Genomic DNA, 27,932 nt, shown 5'->3' with positions numbered 1-27,932 from the left:
GACAGAATTCAGTTTCATCAAGTCTACAGTGAGATCGAAGCTCTTCATCAAATCTGCAGGTGACTTTGGTAAAACAGAGATTAAGCTTTCAATATTTGATCAAATCTTGTGTTTCTTGGCTTAATCCTCTACTAGACTCATTGCTATTGATGCCTTTGAAAGCATTTGAGCTCATTTGAAGTCTAAGGCACCAGATCTGGACTCCCCGCATACTCTGTTTTTTGCACACAAAACAGAGCATTAATTTGCTAATCAATGATTAATCAATACTAATCACTATATTTTAGTGCAATTGAGGGTTCAAATTAACCATTAGGTATCTGATACAGATCCTTATAACTTCAGATTGCAATTCGGAGTTGGTTTGATACTCCAACCATCCCGTACAAATTGGTTACCCTTGATTTAATGTAATTTCTGGTGATTTTATGCTGATAAATTTGTTGTAATCATCTATTAAACACCAGATTGAGTTGTAAAAATGGGAACAGACACTGCCCTTGTCCAGAATAAGGCAAGAGGTAAGACCTCCCGCATAAATTTGAGTTTGCATTGCATAATGACACAAGATGAACATCAAAAGCCCAAAGAAACTGTCAGCAAAACATTGAAACATGTTGCTCACATGGAGCAAAAAGACCTGACGGACGAGCTCATGGCCCCAGCCATGAAAGAAGAAGAATATCTCTTTCCAAGAAGAGGATCCACACCAAGAAGATCTAAAGGAAGACATGGACACGAGAAGAGAAGCTGCCACAAGAAGAGAAGCTGCCCCAAGAAGACTGAAAGAAGAGACGGACGCGTGGAGAGAAGCTGCCACGACAAGAAGACTGAAAAAAAGAGAAGATGTGAGGCTCCAAAGAGTGAGGAGCCATGTGAAAATCTCTGAGAGAGAGAGAGAGAGAGAGAGAGACCCCACAACCCAATGTAACCTGCCCCAACAAAGTAAAACCACCTCTGAGCCACTGATGATGTAGGCCACGTGGTAGATAGATGTATGTGTGAGCACTTTAGTCAAGGTCGCGGACACTTATAGTAGCCTTGGACACGTAGAGAGAGAGAGTGTCAAGGACTATGGAGTTTAGGGACTTGAGGCACTGGTCGCGGGCTATCAAGTAAGAGAAAAACTTGGTACAGGATCCAGGTGTGCTAAGTTAACTTGAGGGGAGGTGTAGGCACTAGTCGCGGACTATCAAGTAAGGGGAGGCAAACTTGGTATAGGATCTAGGTATACTAGGAGTATTCACTTGAGGGGAGATGTTGAAAATACAAGTGAATAGGGTGTGTGCGAGAACAAGCCCTTGGTTAGAGGCTGTAAAAGAGAAGATGTAAATGTGAAAGAACCTGTGAAAAGGTGAGAAGAATCTACTGGGAGAGAATAAAGGGTAGCATGAGAAGATTTAGGAAGTGTGGAGATATTCTGGAAAAAGTAAAGAGGTGGAGAGAATCAGGGAAAAGAGGTGGAGTGAATCATGGAGAAATCAGTGGGATTTGATGCTTGATGTAAACTCTATAAATTGAGACATTGCCCTAATGAGATTTTGCTGGGTTTTGAGTATCCATGCCTACATTAATCTATTTGCTAATTATCCACTGATTACGTCTTAATTATTTGCTAATCACTTTGTTAATGATGTTGATTCTAGTGTTTGATCCACCATAGCTCATCACAATGCTCAAATTTCAACAGAGTTGTGGTAGAGATTATGTGATGGAATGTGGACTTGAGAGAGCCACATTGCCAGTCTCATGTCCACACATAATGCATGGCTATAAGTGAGAAGTGCTAAGGGTGGTTTCCCACGAGGTGCACACACGGGCTCGAGTGGATTCACACACAAGCCCTGAAATATCCAACAATATCAAAGACTTGTACTTCATTCTCTATTGATCAATCAAATCATTTTAAGTCGTGCAAATTTTTCCTCTCTCTCTCTCTCTCTCTCTCTCTCTCTCTCTCTATCTCTATAGTGTACCTTCCAGTTCCAGTTTCATTTTTTAGGTGCCAGTAGTATCATCTTTATTTTTTCATTTTCTGGGTTTTTTTATCCAGACATTGTATCAGATCCACCATGATGTAACTTTTGGTCTCATAGGTCATTATGGCCTTTTGAAGACGTTAATATAACATTTCATTTCATTTCATCTCTCTCTCTCTCTCTCTCTCTCTCTCTCTCTCTCTCTCTCTCTCTCTCTCTCTCTCTCTCTCTCTCTCTCTCTGCCCATGCCCCCTCTGCCCGCAGCATGTGCGCTTGTCTGCTGTCCGCATCCCCTGGCGCCGCTTTGCTTCCTCGGCTCCTTCCGCCTGCGCGGTATTGCTGCCCATGCCCCTTCTGCCCAGCCTGTGCGCCTTCCGCGCCACTTCGCTGCCTGTGCCCTGCGCTCCCTTACCGCCCTCTGCCTGGCCTGTGCGCCTTCCGCGACACTTCGCTGCCTGTGCCCTGCACTCCCTTACCCCCCCTCTGCCCAGCCTGTGCGCCTGAGCACTGTCCATGGCATGTGCCCCCTGGCGCTGCTTCGCTTCCTCGGCTCGTTCTGCCTGCGCTGTTTTGCTGCCTGCGCCCCCTCCGCCCGCCGCCTGCCGCCCCCCCGGCCTGTAGGCCTTCCACGCCACTTCGCTGCCTGTGCCCTGCACTCCCTTACCCCCCTCTGCACAGCCTGTGCGCCTTCCGCAACACTTTGCTGCCTATGCCTTGCGCCCTCTCTCTCTCTCTCTCTCTCTCTCTCTCTCTCTCTCTCTCTCTCTCTCTCTCTCTCTCTCTCTCTCTCTCTCTCTCTCGGGTTGGGGTGCCATCTCTCTCTTTGCTGTTCGCTGCGCTCTGTTCGCCGCCCCCTGCGTTCGCTGTTTGCTATTCGCTGCGCTAGCTGCCGTTGCTGTTCGCTGCGCTCTGCTCGCCGCCCCCTGCGTTCGCTGTTTGCTGTTCGCTGCGCTGTTCGTCCTGTTTCCCAACCCACCCTTGCTCGCTGTGCTGTTCGTCCTGTTTCCCAACCCACCCTTGCTCAGGCCCCCAAGGCAACAACATAACTCTCTCTCTCTCTCTCTCTCTCTCTCTCTCTCTCTCTCTCTCTCTCCTCCCTGCCTGTGGGAAGGACTGCAGAGTGATCTGGAGGAATGGCCCCCAGTCTCCAAGAGAAACTCGAGGCCCTCGAGACGGCAATGAAGGCACTAATCAAGGAGAACAAGAAGACATCCGATTCCAACCTCAATGAGGTGGAGAACAAACTACACCGGCACATCATGGCTCTCGAAGCACGGGTCATGAACCTCGAACAAGAGAACACGGCACTCAAGGAGGAGGTGAGTGCATTGAAAGTGGAAATGGTAGCCATCAAGAATATTGAGAAGGAAGAAGGGGAGATCAATGACAACACTCTCACGGCCATCAAAGAAGAGATCTCCAAGGAGATCACAAAGGACATGGGAGGGAAAACTCGAAGCCAAGCAGTCAGGATGGGTTGATGTGGTGAAGAAGAACATCCGTAAAGAAGTGAGGGAGGAGACTCAAAGGGAAGAACACCAAATCATTCACACCACCATTGAGGAGGAGAAGATGAGGCATGCCCGCCGCCTCAACATTCGAGTCACAAGTATAGCCGAGACACCCGACTCCACTCCCGAGAAAGATAGACAGCTTCTATACGTGAAGCTCGGCTATAAGGAAGAGCACCCTCTCCCCTTCACCAAAGCATGGAGAGCCGGGAAAGACTCAACACGCAAGCGAGCCCTCATCCTACAGTTTGCAGGAGAGACGAAGAGGGTCACCTTCATGAGGAAGAGGGTCATACTAGAGGGAGCTCCTATTTTCTTGGATCATGATCTCACGAGGATGCAGCTTGAGCATAGGAGAGCTTGCATGCCACGAGTCTTACACGCGAGGAGAGAAGGCAAGAAGGCCTTCTATTGAGATGGTCGGGTCATCACTGATGGCCGGCCCATGGATTAGCGGTTTGGGGCCTATGGGACACAGACCAGGCCACTGACAGGGATACACATGGCAGTATGGAACTGTAATGGTTCACTATGGGTGCAGCCTAGACGATTGGAGCATGTTATGGTGGGGAGAGACATCATATTTCTGATAGAGACACATCAGAGCCCAGAGAGAGGGCTACCTCGAGTAGAGGGATTCCAGTGGGAGTCAGCATACAGGAGGACCACACGCTAGGGTACCTCGAGAGGGTCGGGGGGAGTAGCAGTTCTATTCAGACGAGCTACAGGGGAGACTGAGAGTGGTAGCACAGGATCCAGAGGCCAGATACATGTGGATCAGCTTACAGCTCTCATAGGACAGGGTTATATACATAGCTCTATGTTACTTTTCCCCATCAGGATCCTCCTATGTCATTACAGAGGACATGCCACAGGAGGAGGAGATAAGAGCCTCGCCATACACTTGTCTATCAGAGGAGATTATGCATTATTCTACACTAAGGGAAGTATTTCTTACGGGCGACTTCAATGCCCACACACAGAGCAGACAGTGTGAGGTGTATGACTATGATGACATGGAGATCCTCCACCTTGTGGATCCAGAGGAGATAGGGGCTAGTCGGGCATCAGAGGACACTGGACCAGACAGAGGACATTATGGGGACCACTTACTAGAGTTGGGAGCCAGGCATCGTCTCGTTATTTATAACGGGATGCTACAATGGCCGGGATCAAGAGGACTGACATGCTGCCCACATGGGGGTCATACACGGACCGGAGGCACGGTGGTAGACTACATTATTTTGTCTTTGGAGGCATCACAGCTTGTCACCTCATTCTCCATTCCACCTCGTCCTATTGGGGCACATCATACATACTTGGCATTTTCACTAGCCGGATCACCAGTATCACCAGCCCCCCACATACCAACGCCACACACTACCATCTACTTCACACATGACATGGCAGACATATACACTGGCAGAGTAGAGGATGGGCTCCTACTCATGGATCCCCTGGCACCTATGGATACCATTACAGCCCAGCTGGCATCACTCCTACACACGGCTGCATTACAGAGCTTCCCACATCGTGTCCACTCAGGAGAGCCTGCGAGATCTGGGACTATGCCCCAGAACAGATGGTATGATGACGAGTGCAGAGCCCTATACTCACGGCTCCGCATACAGAGAGCCTTGCGAGCCATCACATATGCTGAGCGAGCAGGTTTACGCTCATCAGGGCACGCAGGCTTCAGGAGAGCTTTCTCTACCACTGACCATGTATTCACTTTGAGATGTATGATTGATCAGGCCAGAGTGAGGAAGAGAGAGCTCTATTGCTGCTTTGTGGATTTCCGCAAGGCATTTGACACAGTACCACGAGAGAGGCTCTTTCAGCGCCTGCGGTCTCTTGGCATACCAGCAGATATGACATGGGGCATCTATGCATTATATGAGCAGGTTTTTGGGCGAGTCAGATGTCCAGGAGGTATGTCCGAGACTATTGCTAGCACCATTGGTGTGAAGCAAGGATGCCCACTTTCCCCCACGCTATTTGGGTTATACATTGATGAGGTGGTTGACTTCATTACACGGGGAGGCGGAGATGGAGTTGATTTAGCAAGTACCTCAGTACATATTATGCTTTATGCTGATGATATTGTATTAGTGTCTGAGTCTCCAAGTGGTCTACAGCAGCATCTACATGCACTCAATGATTTCTCCACACAGAGGGGTCTTACTGTGAACCTTGGGAAAACCAAGGTTATGGTCTTTCATACATCGAGACAGGGCAGGAGTAAGCTGACGTTCACTCTCGCAGGACGCCAGGTGGAGGTGGTGACATCATACGTGTACCTAGGGGTTACCTTCTCTGCAGCAGCCACATGCTTCACCATGGGTTCAGCAGCCAGAGCTAGATTGACATGGGGATATGCAGCATTGGCTATGCTAGAGAGACAGTGCCACCAGGCGCATTTTCATGAGCCCCGGACGAAGGGGTGGCTATTTGACACATTAGTCACACCGGCATTGATGTATGGAGCAGCGGTATGGGCGCCAGGCCTTGCTACGCATTGGTGGACACAGATAGAGAGACCACAGGCCCTCATGATGGCACGCATGATACGCAGCAAACCGTCAGTACCTCATGACATTATCCGAGCAGAGTTTGTTGCGCCTCCTATGATGGTAGAGGCCATATTTCAGACTATATGCCTGCTAGACAGATTCAGAGAGATGCCACAGGACAGATTGTCATACAAAGCTTTTGAGGCATCTAGACAGCTGGCTGAGGCAGGAGACAAAGGATCATGGTATGCACAGGTCACACATTGGTTCTCACAGCATGGCCTAGACATGGATCATCTACCACCATTCCAGTATGACAGGGATGCACCACATATCCGTCTCTCTCATAGTGAGAGGAACAGAGTATTGAAACAGGATCTATGGCAGCTCTAAACACGAGAGACATGGATATCGCCTACACAGCCTCTTCCACCGAAGATGCTATACTACAGAGATTACTTTATGAGTATCACTGATGATGGATTTATAGAGAGGCCTAGATACATGGAGGGCTTTTTACCACACGGCTCCCGAGTGGCTATTGGTCAGCTTAGAGTTTCATCACACCGATTGGAGATTGAGACTAGCAGAGCAGCACGGATCCCCCGAGAGGAGAGGGTATGCAGATTGTGCAGAGAGGAGGTGGAGAGTGAGGAGCATTATGTATGCAGATGCAGAGCATATACAGCCATCAGAGAGAGAGAGATCCCATTTTATTCAGAGAGCCACATTCCCTACGCCAGATCTTTGAGGCAGCAGACCAGCGCATACTGGGGAGATTCATTCTAGACATACAGCACCACAGAGAGACATCATTACAGGCTCAGACAGCTCCAGAGGAGGGACGACAAACACAGATTACTACATTTTTTCAGAGATCCATCCCACTCCCAGCCCCTACACAGCAGCACGGAATTACTCTCCAGAGAGCAGAGACACTCAGAGCCCGCAGGAGACAGAGGACACCTGGCTTTCGGACACCACGCCTATACCAGAGAGAGACGACAGAGATCAGAGCTCAGTTTCACAGAGAGGGTGCGGAGCGACTGGCTCGCTTCAGAGCACACCCAGGCATGTTCTTCAGGGAGCTGTGGACACCCCCTTCATTGATGTATACCATTTTATACCCCCAGTATGGTACAGGATGGAGCTAGCTAGGTTGCATATCATGATTGTATACTCCATGCATATAGCTTTGCATTCTCCTAGTAGTAGAGCTCCATCCCCTCCACCACTCATTGTACCTATTGCACACCCAGATTCAGCTTTTTAGTTTAGTACTTTTTCATTTTGTTGGGATGACAGAGGATACCCCATACAGGGGCCGAGTTCGGTCTTTTGGAAGACGTTAATAAAATCTCTCTCTCTCTCTCTCTCTCTCTCTCTCTCTCTCTCTCTCTCGCGTGAAGCTGCACAGGCCCCCCCTCCCTACTCACACTGCGCGCTGGTGGTCTCTCTCTAGCTGCCCGCGCCCCCTCTGCCAGCCACTGTGCCTGGCACCGCTTCACTGCCCGCCCGGCCTCGCGCCCCCTCTTCCCAGCACGTGCAGATGTGCGCTGTCCACACCCCCCACGCCGCTTCGCTTCCTCGGCTCCTTCCGCCTGCGCTTTTTTACTGCCCACACCCCCTCTGCCCAGCCTGTGCGCCTGGGCGCTGTCCGCACCCCCCGGCGCCGCTTCGCTTTCTCGGCTCCTTCCGCCTGCGCTGTTTTTCTGCCCGCGCCCCCTCTGCCCGGCCTGTGCGCCTTCCGCGCTACTGCACTGCCTGTGCCCTACGCTCCCTTACCCCCCTCTGCCTGGCCTGTGCGCCTTCCGTGCCACTTCGCTGCCTGTGCCTTGCGTTCCATCTGCCACCTCAGCAGGGGCTGAGCAGGGCAAAAGAAGTGGATGGTTGGTGGCAGTAGCTCACTAGCCACTACAACCATCCAAAACTGACAAAGGGTGCGCGGTCAGAATGCGCCTGGAGAGGGCAACACTGAGATGTAGAAGAAGCTGTTGACCAGCTCTGATACCAATGTTGGGACAGTGAAAAGCTTCTTACACATTGAGCTATGGCGGGTGCAGCTCAATGCAGCCATGATGAGAGAGAGAGATTCAACTAATGATAGAAAACTCAAGATTCAAAAATGATTGATAGGACTAGATTGCGTTATCCAATATGAGAGTAGAAAGGGGTTTTTTATGTTGATGGTGAGGGGTAGAGTTGTGGTAGAGATTATGTGATGGGATGTGGACTTGAGAGGGCCACATTGCCAATCTCAAGTCCACACATAATGCATGGCTATAAGTGAGAGGTGCTAAGGATGGTTTCCCACGAGGTGCACACACGGGCTAGAGTGAATTCACACACAAGCTCTGAAATATCCAACAATATCAAAGGCTTGTACTTCATTCTCTATTGATCAATCAAATCCTAATCATTTTGAGTCGTGCAAATTTTTCTTCTCTCTCTCTCTCTCTCTCTCTCTCTCTCTCCATGGCGTGAAGCTGCACAGCCCCCCCCCGCCCCCCCCCCCCCCCCCCCGCGCTGCACGCTGGTGGTCTCTCTCTCTCTCTCTCTCTCTCTCTCTCTCTCTCTCTCACTGCCCGTGCCCCCTCTGCCCACAGCATGTGCGCCTGTGCGCTGTCCGCACCCCCTAACGCCGCTTCACTTCCTCAGCTCCTTCCACCTGCGCTGTTTCGTTGCCTGCGCCCCCTCTGCCCGGCCTGTGCGCCTTCCACGCCACCTTGCTGCCTATGCCCTGCGCTCCCTTACCACCCTCTGCCCGTCCTGTGCGCCTGAGCGCTGTCTGTGCCCCCTGGCGCCACTTCACTTCCTCGGCTCCTTCCGCCTGCGCTGTTTTGCTGCCTGCGCCACCTCCGCCCGGCCTGTGCGCCTTCCGCGCCACTTCGCTGCCTGTGCCCTGCGCTCCCTTACCCCCCTCTACCCAGCCTGTGCGCCTTCCGCAACACTTCGCTGCCTATGCCTCGCACTCCCTCTGCGACCTTACTCAACCCACCCCCTTACTCAGGCCCCCAAGGCAGCAACATAATTTTCTTCTCAGGCCCCAAGGAGGCAGCAACATAATCTTCTCTCTCTCTCTCTCTCTCTCTCTCTCTCTCTCGCTTGCACCAAGATGAAGGGATCCCGGTAATGGGAGGCCCTGCATTCACAACTGAATGCAATCATGGACTGAATGGAGAAACACGTGCTCGCAAGCTCGGAGAAGCCAGAGAAGCACCCCTTAGGCGGATGGGCAAAAGATGGGCTGAAAGTTATCAGCGCAAGAAAATACACAAGATAGGGAAATTAAAGAGCTCAAAGAAGCCCATGCGACCGAGGTGGAAAAGTGGAAGGCACAGGTTGAAGACCTCAAGGAGGAGCTACATGTATGCAAAGCACAGATGAAAGAATAAGGGGAAATTAATCCCTCCCTTGCCTCAGAGGTTGAAAGCCTAAAAAACAAACTGCAGGAAGGTTTAGTAGCCACAAAGAAGGAGATGGAGAAAGGGTGGGCCACAGTGGTTAAGCAAGAAGTAGAGAAAGAATGGACAAAAGTGGTGAGAAAACACCTCACACCCACGCCCATCATACATGATACGCTGGAAGAGGAGGAAGGTCCGCGCTCTTCATGTGAGGGTGACAGGCCTAAAGGAGGGGGAATCTCCCAAGGCTGGCGCTCTAGCCCTATGCAAGAAACTCAAAGTGGACTATGTGGACACATGGCATGTGGGATGAGACACCTCACGGGAGCGCCCCCTCATCTTGAAATTCTTGGTCCTTGCTAGCCGAGACGCTTTCATGGACACACAGACACAGAGAAGATATACCTAGGGGATGATCTCACCCAAACCCAAGTAGAGCACAAAACGGGCATACATGCCGAAGGTGCACGAGGCCCGCAAGGTGGGGAAGTGGGCAGTATACAAGGATGGACGAGTCATCATCACAGAGCGGCATCCCAAATAGGGACACGGGGTCTATGGGACCATACACCTAGAGTTCGCAGTTTGGAACTGCAATGGGACACTATGGTCGGACATTGGGGGACTTAGGAAAGTTTTTACAGAGAGGGACATTATCTTCTTCACATAGACCCACCAAAGCCCGGAGAGAGGGCTACCACGCATTTTAGGCTATGAGTGGGCATCCGCCTGCCGAGAGGAGACACGCAATTGGTGGGGTACGCAGGTCTAGCGGAGTCGCAGTACTATTCAGGACACATCTACAGCCCATGATCACCATAGTCCGCAAGGATGCAGAGGCACGCTTTATGTGGGTGAGGTTACAAGTCACACTGGAGAGATGCATACACATTGCAGTATGTTACTTCCCACCTAGGAAGTCCTCATATGCTGTTATGGAGGAGGGAGAGCAGTTTTATCCCCTCCATGCAGACGTCATTCAATTCTCACGCTTAGGCAAAGTTCTCCTTGTAGGGGACTTCAACGCCAGGACTTAGAGCAAGCAGGCATCTGTATATGACCAGGAGGAGCCAACCATGTAGGAGATAGAGACTCAGAGGAGATAGGCATTCGGCGAGCATCACAAGACAGAGGGGACATTAGAGCATCAGGGAGAGTTCCTCATGCTGAGGACCACACATGGCTTAGCCATCTTCAACGGGATGTCCCGTTGGCCTTCTTCAGGAGCTCTCACATGCTTCCCACATGGTGGATGGATTACCTTATGGGATTTCCGGCTTTAGCCACATTCATACATACCTTCACCATTCCCACCCGCCCACTTGGAGCCGACCATGCCTATCTCTCCTTCAACCTCAACTTTTCCCAACCATCCTCACCACCACCGCGCCCAGCCGACCTCACCTCGCAGCTCACCACAATCTTACACACCTCTGCCACAGCCGCTTTCCCATCCACCAACCGATCTACCACCAAACCCCCCACCGGCACCATGGCTCAAAACGATTGGTATGACGAGGAATGCTATCGTTTTGGTATGACGAGGAATGCTACACAACACGTGGGCATCTCTTACACGAGGTTGCAACTGGCCAAATCTAAGAGGGAGATGCTCAAAGGATTAACCAATACACAACCAAACATAAGAAACGAGCAAATGTTAAGGGCCAATACAAGGACTTATACCAATCTCTCAAAGGTGTGAACTGTACTGAGGGCTGGAAGAAAATCCGAGAGAAACGCCCACCCACACCCATCACATCTCCATCCATATGGCACAAATATGCACGACCCCTATACGAAGTACCAGATCAGCCCCCCATCCCACCAACATCACATCCACGTCCCATCACATCCACCTTCTTCACATCCGACATGGTAGCCCGAGCCATCCGGAGACTCAAAAACAGTATATCACAGGACCACGAGGGCCTCTTGGCAATGCACATCTCCCATGCGGGGGAGACTCTAGCACCCCTCCTGGCCCATATGTTCAACCGGCTTCTTTCAGAAGGCTTCCCACCCACCTGGACAGCCCATATCATCACCCCCATCCATAAAGCCAGAGACCCCATGGACCCCAACAACTACACGACAATATATGATTGGCCACACACTAGCCAAACTTTATGGGTCAGTACTTGAGCTTGAGCTCAACACACTAGCAGAGAGACATGGGCACAGAGCATCAGGGCAGGCAGGCTTCCGCAGGTCATTCTCTACTTTGGAAATTGGATCACATCTTCACCCTCCAAACCATCATAGAGGAGGCCAGAGCATGGCACCAACAGGTTCATTGTTGCTTTGTGGATTTCCGCAAAGCATTTGATACAGTGCCTCGAGCCAGACTACTACAGAGACTCCAAGATTTGGGAATACCATCAGACATGATTTGGGGGATCATGGCATTATATGAGTCGGTCATATGCCCAAGAGGATTATCATCAGAGATCTCTAGTACCGTTGGAGTGAAGCAAGGATGCCCACTCTGTTTGGCCCAGGAGGATTATCAGAGGACATCTCCAGTACCATTGGAGTGAAGCAAGGATGCCCACTGTCTGCCACTTTGTTTGGCCTTTACATTGACGAGATTTCGGCCTTCATTGATAGAGGAGGGGGAAGAGGCGTATCACTAGCAAGTATCCTTGTTTCCTTACTACTTTATGCTAATGACATTGTGCTTATTGCAGATTCTCCAGAGGCATATTGACACGTTACGGGACTTTTGTGTACAGCGGGATCTCGCAGTAAACCTTGGGAAAACCAAAGTTATGGACTTCAACACATCCCCTCTTTTCACATCTCGACTGAGTTTCACCTACATGGGTAACCCAGTGGAGATAGCATACTCATATGCACATTTACAAGACCGGTCTTCTCGGATGAGCCATGCTGCAGAGGCTAGACTGATGCGAGGTATGCTTCTCTTGCTCTCATGGAGAGAGAATGCTTCCATGCCCACTTCCAGAAGCTGTGGACCAAGATGTAGCTATTTGACTGATGTATGGAGCACCATTCTGGGCACCTGATCTTACAACGGCCAAATGGCCAAGGATAGAGAGGCCTCAGGTCATGATGCTCTCCCCTATGATACGCGGCAAACCATCGTTCCCACATGATATTATCCTGGCAGAGTTTACTGCAGCACCCATGGTAGTAGAGGCATTCTTCCAGACAGCCACATACATTCACAGGATCAATGCCATGCCCCCTGGAGACTCCCGAGGCTCACCCTACAGTCCTCCCAAGAGCTAGCAGCAGATGGGCACAAGGCATGGTATTACCGAGTATGCACCTACTCCGGATGGATCCCCCCCCCCCAACTTCAGTATGACCTGGACTCCCCATTCATCAGGCTCTCTCACGATGACAGGAACCGGAACCGGGTGATCAGATATGATTTATTGGGACTATACGTAATGGATACCTGGATCACAATACATGAGCCACTCACACAAACAGCAGTACTACATGGATACTTTCATGAGGCTTACAAAGGATGGTTTCGTACTGAGGGCCAGATATCTTGACATATACATGTCACATGCCATGCGGATTGCAGTGGGCCAATTGCAGGTGTCATCGCACCGCCTAAGGATAGAGACAAGGAGAGCCATGCAGATACCTTGTGAGGAGACGATATGCACTATGTCCCAGCAGGAGGTCGAGCCAAAGGAACACTTTACATGTAGATGCACCGTTTATTATGAGATTCGAGGGAGGTTCCCTTGTCTCTTCAGAGAGGGGTTTAGACCCTTGTCTAGAATCACAGATTACCCAGATCAACATTGCATGGGCCTCTTCCTACTAGAGCACCACCACAGAGACTCACTAATTACGGAGTCGAGACCCAATGGGAGACACCCCAGGCGACCCATCACTCAGTTCTTCCGACCACAAGAGGATACCCCACCAGCTATGGATGACAGACCCACAACCTCATAAGCCACACACTCGAGGGCCCGACCCCCCGCCAGACCCCACTCTCATGTGACTCTAGGCCGGGCCACGGCACTATAGCAAGCCCAACGCCCCAGACTCCCTGGACCTCACCAGCAACATAGACATCATCCCTAGCTTGAGGAGATCTTGGAGAGGCACAGAGCCACCTTCCCACACACGATGGATCTGCAAAGCCTTCTATAGGCTAACCCCATGCTCGATATCCTTGACGGCCTCCTCCCCCTACCGGGGGGGGTTAGCTCTACTACCGGGGGGTTAGCTCTATAGGTTGTATGATGATGGTCCCACTTTGTATCATATGGCTTGGATTTGACATTCTCCGCTCATAGCTCTCGTCTTTGTTTTCTTTTGTACCATGATGAGATTACATGGACACTATTGTATCACTTTTGGTCTCCTAGACCCACTGGGTCTTTTAAAGACGTTTAATATAACTTTCTTTCTTTCTCCACAAGTAGCCATGGAGTTTCATCCGCCTTAGTGGAACCCTGGGATAGCTGTGCCTTCAAAAATGTAGCTAGAAAGCTAGGTTCGTGTTTTCTTCTCGTTGCTGCTTCTTGTCATCAGAAGTAGAAGTGGGAAAGTTTGAAGACTCTTCATCAACTTTCACCTTTGCAAGTCTCTTTCAGCACTCTTTGATATAGTGCCTTGACTTGTAGTAGTAATCACACTTTCCATTCTTCTTCTTGGTGTCACCCTGTGATGAGTCCACTTTGCCTTTGTCCCTAGAGAGGAAGGCTTCCTCTCCTCTACTCGCATCACCACTGGATCTATTCTTCCTTGCTTGCTCCTCATAGAGAAGTAATCCAACTAGTTCCTCAAAGGAGAGAATTACTGCCTCCTCTCATAGAGAGATTCAGAGAAGAATGGAAACTCTGATAGGACTCAAGGAGTTAGGAATGGTGGTGACCAATTTACTGCTATCAACTGCCTCATCTATATTCAACAGCTATTCTTTTAGGTCTGTTACCTTGGTAAGGTGATCTGCAATGGAATCACCTCGTTCATGGTCAAGTTGTCGAGCTCTCACATCAAGTACATGACTCATGCTTCATTTTACTACGAGACTCGAACATGGACTTGAGGACCACCCAGGCAGCCCTTGCAGAGCTGCAAAAACGGATGTAAGGAACAATGGATCACTTGTTGAAAGAACAATCATGGCCATTGCTTGAGCATCACGAGCATCCGGCCGTCTTTTCTCTTCAATGGATCAAGGCGGTGGTGCTAAAATGCCCGACACCACTTGTGCCACGGTTTGAGTCTCCCTTGGTGCCGCTAGGGGAGGTGCCACACGAGTTGGTGCAACAGGACGAGGCTCTTGCCTCGTGACAATCTCCCATAGCCTGAGTAGTTGGGACCATCAAGCTGATCTTTAGTTGTCATGGACCCACCAAACCAAGAAAGATCAATGGAAGTTGTTCTTTGTGACATTCTCACACTACGGGATTCGTTCATACATACAAACATATATATACATATACATAAACCACACCCCACACATGCGTGTGTGCACACACTTGATAGGAAATAAGCCCAAACACATGGCCGACTCCATAGTGCCACCTGTTGGTTGTTGTCATCCATGTACCCCCACTACCTTGTATAATAAAAATGAAATTCTCTCTCGATGGGTTAAAGTAAAATATTAGTATAGATTTCTAAGATTATGTTTAGGGATATTAGAGCATAGCTTATAAAAGTCTTTCTTGTATAATCATCAAAAAGAAGGTTAGGAAGGAGGAGCCAAAAATCTCCACAAATCACAATACCTCAAAATTAACATCCCCTAGCCGCAACTTCACTGCACCGCTGCTATAGACAAGGAGCTTTCCCATATGTCCAGCTGGTAGTTTTTCCAACCATGTAGAAGGCCCTGTGTGGTCAGGTTTAGTAGAACCGCTGCCTTCAGGTTTGGTAGAACTGCTGCTTTCAGAACCTTTGGCCGACCCCCCTGCAGCTGCCTTTGACAAAGGCAGAAATGATGGGAGTTGAAAAAATAGAAGCCTGTCCTCATCACTCTCTCGCTGCACAAAGCACCACAAAATAAATCACTAAGTTCATTAGCATATTTCCATCACATTCTATTTCCACACATGTTTGGACAAAACATCAAAAAATAATTGTCCAACAGCCCCCAAAAAGATTTCTTTATAGTATGAAAATAGTCACCATCAGTCCAAGCTCATCTGCAGCAGGGACAGCGTTTTCTTCAAAATCTCTCAACTGATTTTCTTCATCCAGCTGCTCTGAGAGCACCAAAAAAAAAAAAGAAAAGCACACTAAATGCATAGGAACAGACTGCAGTGTACATTTTCCAGGATATAATATAAATAGACAAATAAATAGGTACATGTATGGATGGATGGATGGATGGATGGATGGATGTTATGTATATATCAAGCATTTATGCATGTATGTCATGTATATATCAAGCATTTATTTATGTATGTATGTATGTATGTTCAGACAGATAGATATATAGATGTATGTTTATATGTACAAATGCATGCATGTAAATGTTTGTATGTAACTAAACACAAATACTCTGTGTGTGTATGTGGAGAGAGAGAGAGAGAGAGAGAGAGAGAGAGAGAGAGAGAGCACACCTGCAGTGCCAGGCTTTCGCAATGGCAATGTCACAGGATAGTACTTGGAAAGATCCTGTAAAAAGAAGAATTTAACAATAATCATGTAGCAAGAATTGAAAGTTTACTGAAAACCTCGACTTGAGATAACACTAAGACAGCATGTATGGAAAACATAATACACTAGTGCCGATATTTCCCTCACATATCACTCGGCCGAAGAGAGGAATCCGAGGGTAAGCATGCTCAGCCCTGCTCTTTCTCCCTTCACTCTTTATGGACCTTCAACCTTATACAAGAATTTGAGAGAGGTTAACTTTTCAGTGTGAAATTTCTCATTGGTTTGCAAGTGTATTCAAACTAGGATCGGTGCTATTCGGGTGCCTGAGCCGTTACAAAGAGCCTCTTTTTATATTGATTGTGTCACTGCAAAGATCCCCAAACCCTCCTCTCTCTCCCTCTCTCAATCTTTGTCTCTTGGATACGTGGTTGAGTCTATCACGACACGCCCCACTGGGCTTACAATTGCTGTCATTCTTGTCCTCCCATATTAGGATTTTCTGGGAGTCTACTTTAGGCTTCTTCTCCGTTCCTCTGACGATGTTCCATACTCCTTGTATTAAGAGGAGTCGGTTCTTAGTCTGCCATGTTGGGATGTTTGCCCGAGTAAACGTCTCCATGCACATGTTGCTCATGTGTGCCTCCATGCAGTAGGAGGCTATCAAGCGATGATATGGCTGATTTAGGAAGAAACACACATGCTGGTCAGTTTCTTCTGATGAAAAGATGATCGTGTTAGGGCGACATTTGTATGCTGAAAACGCATACCGGAGACAACAGGGGACAGCCCATGATGAAGAAGTGGCATGTATGGCTAGTTACAGCAGGGGACAGCCCATAATGATGAAGAGCTGGGCAAGCTGTGTATGGACAGACAACAGAAAAAGCGAGAATTCATTGTCGGAAATCTATGCTACTGCTGTAAATCTGAAAACAGAGAATAAAACAGCATATATGTGTAGACAATAGACCATAGTCACAGGGGACGCCCACCCGGCATTGGGGACGGGGGGGAACGCCATCCCGGCCTCCCTTTCACACAGGGACGCGTCCCTCTGCAGGGGGGACGTCCCATGTCCCGTCCCTCACCAGGGGACGGCCGTCCCTTGTCAAGGGACACCTTAAACTTGTGGGCCGGCTGGTTGTTGGGGACAGGAAGGGAAAAAAACGGGATCGCCTCATTTTATGTTTTTTTTTGGTTAAAAAAAGGGCCCAGTCGTGCAAGCGTCAAGCAATCTCTGCTCTCCTCCGTCTCTGCTGTGTGCGATTGAGTGCTCTCCAGAGTCCAGACTCCTCCGTCTCTGCTGTGACCTGTCACCTGTGCACTTGCTCTCCTCCGTCTCTGCTGTTGTGCACTTTCCTCCGTCTCTGCTGTCACCTATGCACACTTGCTCTCAGCCTCTCCTCCGTCTCTGCTCCTCCATTTCTGCTCTGTAGTGTGCAGTGACTGCACAGCAGGCTGCAGCACCAGTTCTTTCCACAGCCCACTACTCCATCTAAGCTGCCCAGGCCCCAGTGCCGTCAGCGGCCAGCCATCAAAGCTCAAAGTTCAATCACAATGGCACCAGCAGCCCATGTTGGGGGCAAGGGTTCAAATTGGTCTTGGTGGGAAGAGGTGAATGCCCAGAGACCAGGAAGCAGGGGAGGTTCACGTCACTGGCGCTGCAAGTTATACCCATACACACAAACAAGTGGGGCAAACAAGGTGAGAGCTCACCTTCTCCATGAGTCTGGGCATGAGGTGCAGTTTTGCCCAAATGTAAGCCAAGAGAAGAGGCCGGATCTCTTAGAGCAGGCTGCAGCACATGCGTCTCTCTTTACAGCAAGGAGGGCGGCACGTCCTGTGGCAGTTGACCCCGCAGCATTTGTCAGGCCACCTGTATCGAAGGCATGTAGTAGAGGCTCCAGAGCTTCTGCATCAGCATCAGCTAGCCATACATCGTCCACACCACATGCGTTCTTTAGCATGCCATCCACAGTTCCTGCACGTCGACAGAGCACCCTTGATCAAAAATGGGATCCCAAGAGAAAGGAGGATGTTGATATGGTAGTGGCTCGCTTCTTTTTTCATGATCATATTGCCTTCCATGCTGCCAGATCTGAGTACTTCAAGGTTATGGTGAGGAAGATTGGCGAGTATGGTCCATCTTACACTCCCCCATCCTCAGAGACCTTGCATACCACTCTTCTTGAGAAAGAGAGGTGTGCTATAGAGCAAGCTGCAGAGAACACAAAGCATATGTGGAAAAAGAATGGAGTGTCTCTCATCACTGATGGATGGAGCGATAGACGAAAGAGGTATATCCATGGGGTAGTGGCCTATTCTCGAGGAGAGGTGTATTTCATTTCATCGCATGATGCATCAGGGACTGGGAAGAGTACTGATGTGCTTGCATCAAGGTGGACAGAGGCAATAGAGTTTGTTGGTAGTGACCTTTTATGGGATTTGTTGTGGATGGCGAGGCCGCCAATAGGGCAGCAGGTGCCATTGTTGAAGGGATGTATATCCACATGTGACAGTGTCATTTTGCATGGCACATTGCCTCAATAATTTGCTGAAGGATATAGAGAAGTTGCCTTGGATTGCGCCCATCATTGAGAGGGCAAGTCACATGTTCACTTTTGTGTTGAATCATCAATTCTTACCACATGAGTTTAATAAGAAATCAAGCAAGCAGCTCTTGAAGTACTCGGAGACACGGTTTGCGTATAACTTTCTGCTGTTGGGTCGGCTGAGTACATGTGCCGCATTGAGGCAGGATTTCATTAGTGATGAGTTCACTACATCTCCGTTAGTCTCTACTACTGGAGGGTGGAAATGCAAAGATGATGCTAAAGATCTTGAGTTTGGGAGCATGTGCGTCGCATTGATTGCATGGTGCAGCCCATAATGCATTTGTTGAGGCTTGTGGATGGCATGAAGCCATGCCTTGGGAAAGCGTATGAGGCCATGGACAAGATGATTGAGCAATTGAAAGAGCTCATTAAAGAGCAAGAGCAATTTGATCATGATGACGAGGATAAGGAGGACACTCTCAAGAGCAAGTATGAGATGGTTCAGGATCTTTGTGTCAAAAGACGGAATGCATATCATTCTCCTTCGCATGCAACAGCATACATTTTGGACCCCGAGTTTCAAGGCAAGGGTCAAGAAAATGATCGAGAGGTGAATAGTGGTTGGCGGATTATCTTAGAGAGATTGGTGCCAGAGCCTAGTGCAAGGCGCAAAATAAGAGACTCACTTGGCATGTATGGTTACCCCGATGCACACGAGGGTTGGGGCAGCTTTGTGGTGGGAGGATTTTGGATCAGATGGACTAGAGTTACAGCAATTGGCTATTCACATTCTCAACCAGGCTGTGAGCTCCTCTTGTTTGAAGCAACTGTGGAGCTCCTATAGTCACATTGCATCAAAGAAGAGAAACCGCCTTGGCGTAGAAAAAGCCCGTGATTTGGTTTTTGTAAGTGCCAACTTGTGTATGTTGGGCAAGGGGGTGATTGCAAAAGCTGATCCTTTTGTGGAGTGGGAGCAGCAACAAGAGAAGGAGAATGAGCAGGTTGAGGTCACAGAGACTGATGCTCATGAGACAAGGAGGCTAGTGTTTCCTTCAGTATGGATTCTGATTGATTAGCGCAACGCCGTAGGCTTCAACATTGGATGTCACATGTGCAGCTCAGCCTTTAGGGCCCTCTACCCAAGCTATATTTATGTAGACATGGTTTATTTTCTAGTATCTACATTCTAGAGACAGTAGACTATGCTTCAGCCGTGAGTCTCGACAGTTGTATTGTGTTTTGTGTACACAGTTAGCAGTACACTATTTTTGTAATATGAATCATGAATTGTGTCATTTTGTGTGCTTTCTTTCAAAGTACTCAAATGTAATATAAATACTTAACATTTGATGGATATATTGATGCATTTTTTGTGTACCATCCCACCCCCCGTCCCCGTTCCCTGCCTCCAGGCGTTCCCCATCCCCAAACCCTTCCCCGTCCGCGTTCCCGTCCCCCGACCCATGTGACATGCAATAGACTGCAAATGATCAAGAACCTGAATATGAATGAAGGTACAACACAAGGGAGGCTGGTATGTACAAGTCAAAGCTGAAATCAAAGATAAAATGATGTGGGAATGAGGCACCTATTTATATAGGTCCTCATGAGCTGGTCAACCAGGTCCTACAGGCCGACTTGGACAAAAATACATAAAATGCTGAAAAATGCTAAAAAAAAGGCACCTAAAAATGGAGCAAAAATAGCAGATAAAATACACAGTGTGGGCCTCATAAATGGGCCAAATACAAGCTTGCAAGGAGTCCATATGGGAATGAACAATATTTCCAACACCTCCTCTTCAACGCCAGATGGGTGGACCAACGTCGGCACGCTTATGTAAGACTTCAAAAGAAGCACGAGGGAGCGGTTTGGTGAAGAGGTCTGCAAGGTTGTCCTTGGTAGAACAATACACCAAGCGAAGAAGACCAAGTTTGATCCAGTCTCGAACAAAATGATAATGTACTTCGATATGTTTGGATCGACCACGAATCACCGGGTTCTATGCCAAAGAAATAGCACTCAAGGAGTCCGAGAAAATTGTGACAGGAGAATCCTGTGCGTAGCATAAATGTTCCAGAATCTGATGAATCCACAAAGCTTCAGTCGTGGAGAGAAGGTAGGACTTATACTCAGCCTTAGTAGATGAAGTACCAACAATCCTCTGTTTCTCAAACTTCTAAGAAACCATTCCAAATCCAAGCAGAAAACGATATCAAAAAGTAGATCGCCGAGAATCAACACAACCAACCCAATCAGCATTCGTGAATCCCACCAAATCAGAATCACTAGAATAAGTGATACCGTAACTAGATGTGCCACGAAGATACCGACGAACCCGCAAAGCAACTTGCCACTAAGACCATCGAGCCACAAAGGAGAACTGACTAAGAATACTCAAGGCATAAGAGATATCTGGACAAGAGTTGTTGAGGTAGAGCAATGAACCGACCAACTGCCGGTACTCAGTAGAATCAACCAAAGGAGAATCATCGTCCTTTGAAAGCTTGGAACTAGGATCCATGGGACAAGAGAGCGGAGTACAATCTGCCAAACCATAAAGAGAAAGCAATTTGCGCACATACTTCTCCAGAGAAATAAAAATGCAATCATTGCGCAAATAAAAATGCAATCATCGCGCTGCCATACTCACAGCTTTAATGTTTCAGAGAACCTCGTAGCCAGTGTGAGTAAGGGGAGAGGCGCAGACATGTGTCCAAGAGAGTAATGAAGTAATCCATTATCCAAGATCAGTCGTCTCAAACTACTGTGAAAGCTGAGACTAAACATGAGAAGCAGATCTTGTAAGGATGAGATCATGCACATATAGCACAATGATACAAATATCGCCATCAAAGAGAAAAGACATAAAGGTTTGAATCTAGATAAGCTCTCTCAAAGCCAAGTGAAATCTGAAATCAAGAAGGCATCAATCTTCTGATACCAAGCACGGGGTGCCTCTTTGAGACCATATAGAGCCTTCCACAATAAATAAACATGATCTGTGTGTCCCTGAATCTCAAATCCTGGGGGTTGCTCAACATATACCTCCTCCTCTAAATCTTCGTTCAAATAGGCATATTTAACATCCATCTGAAAGACGGGCCATCCAAAATGAGCAACCAAGGCTAAAACAATCCAAAAGGGGAGCTTTGTACTTATCCAAAGTACCACCAGAATGAAACTTGAGTTTGAAAATCCATTTGACACCGATGACCTTCCGATGTAATGGGCGTGTAACTAACTCCCAAGTTTTGTTCCACACGACACCAGACATCTCGGCTTCCATAGCCTATCACCATTGCGGCAAAGCAAGGGCCCCCTTTCGAGACTCGGGCTCATCGATATCATGTAGGGTACTCATAAGAGTATAATTCACAGTATGACCGGAAGAAGCAAGCCGAGAAGATCTCCGAGATCCTAAGACTAAGCAAATGCCTTAGAATGCACCTGGCTATCAAAAAGGCCAGAGTCCTATAATAATTTCTGGACCCATTGGGGTGGACCAAATCTCCTCTCAAATCTGAAAGAAGAAGGTACTGTTGCAGAAATGGATGCATCCACGACAGTAGTGGATGGAGAAGATGCAGCCAAATGTGGAGAAGATAATGGAGATGATGCAGATACTGATGGAGAAGATGCAAGAGGCAATCCAGCTCTATGTAAGGGGCTGGACAGAGCAGATACAGGGGCTGAAACAGAGGGTGCAGCAGGCTGAATTGGTGCTAAAGACACCGGATTCGGGTGTAGAAACTCCCTGTGGTAGATGAGAAAACTCTCCTCTAGCCTTCATTTTTATTAGATGGGGCTTCTCCATCTTCATGGAGAGGGCCAATGCCTAGTAAAGTCATTCCGCCATCGCTGATAACAGCTCTAGCATCCTCTAATCGATCTTAGCAGGATTAGATCCACGAGCTCTTCCCCTTAGTTTTCAAGGTTTCCATGGTTCTACCAATGATAAATCCAGAAAACTCCTCAAAACTAAATCAATGTTACTCTGTTGCCACATGGCTTGGTACAAGGATAGAATGCTTTAATTTTCATTCCACTAAATGGCCCAAAAGATCATTCTCTGATACCAACTGTAACAGAACTGTTTCTACTAACAACTGTAACCATTCCTAAAAATAGCAGAAACGTCCAAAATAGCAAGAAACAATGTGGGCCCAGTTAAATTAACAGAATAGTTTTAATAAAAACAAAAAAGAAAGTCTCCCTCTTACTTGGTAAAAAGGTGTCTTCAGATCAGCACACAAGTAAGCTGGCTAGCAAAGCTAGAGTTGTCTTTTGTACTTATCCCCAGAGAAGTGGAAATGTACAAATAAAGAGTCCAAAAAGGAATAGATTGATATTTATGACTGAATGTTCTAACATACAACTAAGGTCCTTTTCATGTACATACATCAACCCTATTGTTTATGGGATAAATGAGCAGCCCAAATGACATGCAGCACGCTATTACTAATGTTCCACAATCACTAACAAAATAAACAAACTGTAAATGAAAGTCTAACCCCTTACCAAAAATAATCCTCTCAAAGGCTGCATTCTCGTTTACCTTAAGGTCAAGATAAGCATCATTTGTCGGTCCCGACTGCATACTTATCGGTCTGGCTGCATACTTATCGGCCCCGCCGAAAGGCTTCTCGCATACTTATCTAGTGTTGTGGCTCGTTGTCTAATGAATGGCCAACCTACCAATCGTCCCAGTGTGACCACAGGAAGCACCAATTTAATAGTGGCCATCTGGCCTAGCACTCAGCCCAAGTAAAATACTTTCTATGATCCTCTCTGTCAGATGGGCTGGTGCAGCAACAGTGAGGCTGTGAGCACCATCCTACCCAAATTGAATAGGGAAACCTAATAATCTTGGAAAACATCCAAATCTACCCCAATGCTCTTGTGAGAAAGCAAGGATGGCAAGGGAGGCAACAAGAAGAATCGGTAAAAGGAGCAGCAAGAACGCAAGGCTGGATGGTAGAAGTGATTCAGCCCGCATGCCTGAGGAGAAGAGCAAGCTGAAACAGCAGAGAGGTGGTGAAGATGAAGGCAAGAGAGGGGGTGGTGAAAAGCTGGAATGCTTAAAATCCTTGGAAACAACCAAGATAAGCTCCACCATCACACTCTTTCTTTTCAAGAACCATTTAGAGGAAATCTTAAAACCTTCTCAAGTAAACAGAGGAAAGGGGCGAGACCGGAGAGAGAAGGGTTGCGGGTTTTTTTTTTTGGGGCGGAAGGGGGGGGGGTGTTGTAATATAACGACTAGACTCCAACATTAGCATGCCCACATCAGCAAAAACACATACCCAAGTTTGACTAAGACTTTTCTTCAAGTTTTCTTCCTTTTCGTCCAGCATCATGCCATCCTCTATGTTGCCTGCAAAGAAAATCCATTCTTGATCAGAGGTAGGCTGTGAGGCCTGCAAATATGGAACTTTATGACCAAAAGAAGGAAAAAGGGGGGAGGAGGGAGGGGGGGGGGGGGAAGAGAGAGAGAGAGAGACACAGACAGAGACAGAGACCTAAAAAGGAGGCAACCCTGAGCTAAGTATATACAAGCTTGACAAGGGAAAAACCCACTAAAAACATGCAATTAAACCCCATCAAACACATGCATTTTAGCACAAATTACCACTGGTGGCCCTTTAAGATCAAAAGAGATGGGCAACTATCATGATAACCACATGAGATGGTTGAGATGCTATTCTTCGCAACTGGTGCTGACTGCTAAACATGCTTGATGGTGACTTTATTGCTGTTTGCATAGCTTGGGTTTTCCATCTCCTCTAGACAAAAGAAGCTTCATGTCAGATTTCCAACAGACCTATTGTTCGTTTTGGAGCCCTTCTTCACCTCATTCTTCCAAGCAACCCTTCTGAGACTGTCAGTCGCCAGGCTTCTTATACGCTTGTGCCTTTCAAATCATGAGATCAGCACTCCATGTCCCAAGGGTAGGTCATGGCCCCTGACAAAGCCAAATGGAAAGGCTCAAGGATTCCACACAGAACAAGCCTCACAAGACTCCAGAATCTAGAATACAGGACAACAACACTAGTGCCATTAAAGCGCCACAGGTCAAGACTAAATAAGGGTTCTTTTGGGAAGTGACAAAGACCATAAGGTGTTTTGCTCTTTGATCCAAGCAATTTAGAAGACTTGATGGGGCCCATAATCACTAAGGAAGCTATTCAACAGCACCTACAGCTCCTTTGTCGGATGCCTTATCCCCATCCAAACAGCAGGTGAAAAAAATCTTATGTTGCTCATTGCAGAAGTTGTATGGTTACGTTGCATCACATGGAATCCACTACCCAAGACACCCAGAGTCCTCACCTTAAGAAGGATCACATTGATAATCTTCATCCCCAAGAGGTTCAGACACCTCGAGGTGGTGGAGAGACCAAGGATGCATTCTCAAAAGCCACAGCCACCGATCCCTGGACTCCTCCCAATGCCCTCCACATTTGCAGCACAAACAGCTATAACATGACAGCTACGTAAGCAGTCACATGCAATACCACAAGACAATAGACACGTGTCATGACTAAGGTTGAGCATAGAGAACATACCATCGTGATCAGAGCTTGAGTTTAAGTAAGAATATGTATGCACATGAAATTATAAAGCGATTACAGAGCCCACAGGCATCTGTCCTCTGAAAGTGTCGAGTTGGGAGCAAATGAAGCAGGTTCAATTGCTTCTATAATTAGCCCTTATGTCCAAGGAATAGCAATTGGGTTAAGCATCTGCTGAAACACTAGTTGCACCGGATGTCGTTTGCTGGAGTGTCCAGACAAGCATGCATAACCCAAACCTTCATACAGATTCTTTATTGCTCCCTAGTCTCAAATCTAAAATGTGACTATGCTTGGAACCCAGCAAGTGACCCAACAAGAAAGTACTTGCATGTGATCCAGGGTAATATGAAGACTACCTTGTAAGGATTTGATGGTGGACGGTTTTTTGTCTCCTCCCATGCTACTGCCACCACCACCCCCCCCACCGCCGCCCCCGCCCCCTTTGTGAAAACTTGCAGCTGCTCTTCCAGCCACTGACGTACCACACCCAAAAGCCACTCTTGCAGGAGCTGCAAAAAATGTGCAAACCCCACAAAAAAATCATCACCTAGCACAATATAGCCTTTGCATATCAGCCTTCCCAAACAACAAAAAAAAGCACTAAATAGACACATCATGCCCAGAAAAAAGCAGTTCGTGGAAAGCTTCCGACCTCTTATGTCAGCTCGTCTGGCACTTCGAGAAGTAGCATCCTCTAGAGATTGCTACCAATCACAACCACCCAATGAGACTTTCATAAGATTATTCTTTTGATCGACGACGGCTCAAAGCAAGAACATTTACCTTTACAAGCTTCATAAGTTCACCTGGAAGCTCAGATTCACCTCCCTCTCCTGGCTCACTATCAATCAATAGACACAAACCAGAAGCCAGCCCATAAAATTCTTGAGCATACCAATGGTATTGTGCTCGGGTAATTGTTACCATGGATTCACTAATGTATAAGCCCAATCTAACCTTTTGACTGCAGCTACTTTTTTCTGTCTCCTTGCTGGTACTTTGGGCTCAAACTTGGCCTGAAAACCCCAAATAAAGGATACATATAGCCCAGTTTTGTACAGCAACATGCATTCATAACATATTTAACATGGAAAGACAAGAACAGTAACACTGCCACTTGAGAAACAAAGGGACAATGGATAGGAACCTAAAAGAATAATACAAGAAAAAAATCATTAGAAATGAAACTTGACATAAGATCACAAATGACATTTAACAATGGAACGTTCAAGTTATTTGACAAACTTAAGTGCCAGCTAGACTCCATGAGAGACTACTCAAAAAGCTTCAAATCATCAACTCCATCATGCATAGCATAGGCTATGAGCTATGGCATCCCCACTCAGATCATCAATACCCAAGAGTAGGTGCAGGTTCATGCAATATGTCCCCTTGGAAGACAGGCACAAAAAACAGACGCGTGCAATGGCAGAAACAAATGCAAGCACAAATTGGTAAACAAAACCAAAAAAGTTTTATAGTGGTGCCAAACAGGCAGTGAGCATGTTAGGAAATGGAAATAATTGTTAACAAAAAAAAAACTTCCGTGCTTCTTCTAGGCCAGGAATCGATGGTTCCACGTGACATATACATACATAAAAACATGTAATCATATATGCATGCATACCCCTACGTCTAGATACACAATAATTTTAGTCCAGCAAGGACCCATCCAAATCGCCTGTCAAGGATGGATGAGCAACCAACTCCTCGCCCGTCCCACAGGCAAGAAAAAAGCAATATGTTGATCTAAAGTGGATTACCAGAGAGTTTGATGAAGGTGACATGGTTTTTGTTTGTGTGCAACCCATCGCATATGACAAAACCAGCCAGTTCTTGTGACTCATACACATAACACAAACTCATACTAACATCCATATATGCATACATACACATACTGGCATTTATCTATTCATACATACATACATATCCACCCACCCACCCTACACACACACACACACACACACACACATAGATACACACACGCTGGTTGGTGCGCATCAAGCTTACGATAAAGCCTCAGAAACCGAAAAATATCTCGGACAGAACCAGATTCAGAGAGCAGACCTTTCTAACTCCCCCATGAGTGAAATTTTCGGCGGACAGGATGTTTGGGCCTTTTGCAGGTGCCTCCTCTTCCACAGGCTCCTGCTTAACTCTGGAGACTCCATCCGTCTTCACTGATACTTCTTTCGCTTGCGTGTTAGCAGGGTTTCGCTTCTTCTGTCTTGCAGGGGCATCCGCCATAGCTTTTGTCACACAAAGGTTTCACTCTTATGGCTTTTATGCGTGAAGGGTATTGAAAATTAATCACTGGAAGTTTTTCTAGATTCTGTCTCTAGTCAACAACATTAGAGAGAGCACCTCAAAACAATTAAGGTTCCCTTTTTACTTCTTCTTCTCTCTCTCTCTCCAAAAATAAAGGCAGGCTCTTAAGTAAAAAAAGAGTCCTCAACCCAAGCATTTTGCTAAGACATAAAAATGTTCATTCCTTGACTTACATGTGGCTACACTCTCCCCCTACCTTGTCATGTGCCACCACCCTCCTGGATGCTTCATAGATAATATAGAATATAGATATAGAAGTCATGGACTCGCATGCGACGTTGCTACAATGTAGAATGAATGTTCCTACATGTATATGTATCTCTCTACCATCACAAAGGCCTGACATTCACTCCACCATCAGATCGGTTCTATCCGAGGCGGGTATCGTCATTAGCTGATCACAACATTTCTCACTCTACACAGGATAATCTGTTGATCACATGTACTGTCAG

General features: G+C 47.4%; 1 protein-coding gene across 1 annotated transcript in view; it reads right to left on the bottom strand.

Annotated features, from left to right (window-relative positions):
• LOC147626822 (uncharacterized) overlaps positions 1–27,552 on the bottom strand; it is a 58,279-nt gene extending 30,727 nt beyond the window's left edge. The window contains exons 1-9 of the mRNA XM_086815365.1: positions 27,220–27,552; positions 26,110–26,168; positions 25,936–25,993; positions 25,805–25,856; positions 25,509–25,661; positions 23,881–23,951; positions 15,980–16,034; positions 15,543–15,619; positions 15,143–15,397 (exon numbers count right to left, since the gene is read on the bottom strand). Coding sequence (XP_086671491.1) covers positions 15,143–15,397; positions 15,543–15,619; positions 15,980–16,034; positions 23,881–23,951; positions 25,509–25,661; positions 25,805–25,856; positions 25,936–25,993; positions 26,110–26,168; positions 27,220–27,399 — 960 coding nt within the window. The 5' untranslated portion in view covers positions 27,400–27,552. The remainder of the gene's footprint in view (positions 1–15,142; positions 15,398–15,542; positions 15,620–15,979; positions 16,035–23,880; positions 23,952–25,508; positions 25,662–25,804; positions 25,857–25,935; positions 25,994–26,109; positions 26,169–27,219) is intronic.
• Positions 27,553–27,932: the final 380 nt, after the last annotated feature.

Source organism: Cibotium barometz, chromosome 21 (assembly GCF_041138505.1).
Source record: "Cibotium barometz isolate CiBa-2024 chromosome 21, ASM4113850v1, whole genome shotgun sequence".
In the NCBI taxonomy this organism is placed as follows: Eukaryota; Viridiplantae; Streptophyta; class Polypodiopsida; order Cyatheales; family Cibotiaceae; genus Cibotium; species Cibotium barometz.
This window is presented reverse-complemented; position numbering and strand designations above follow the sequence as displayed.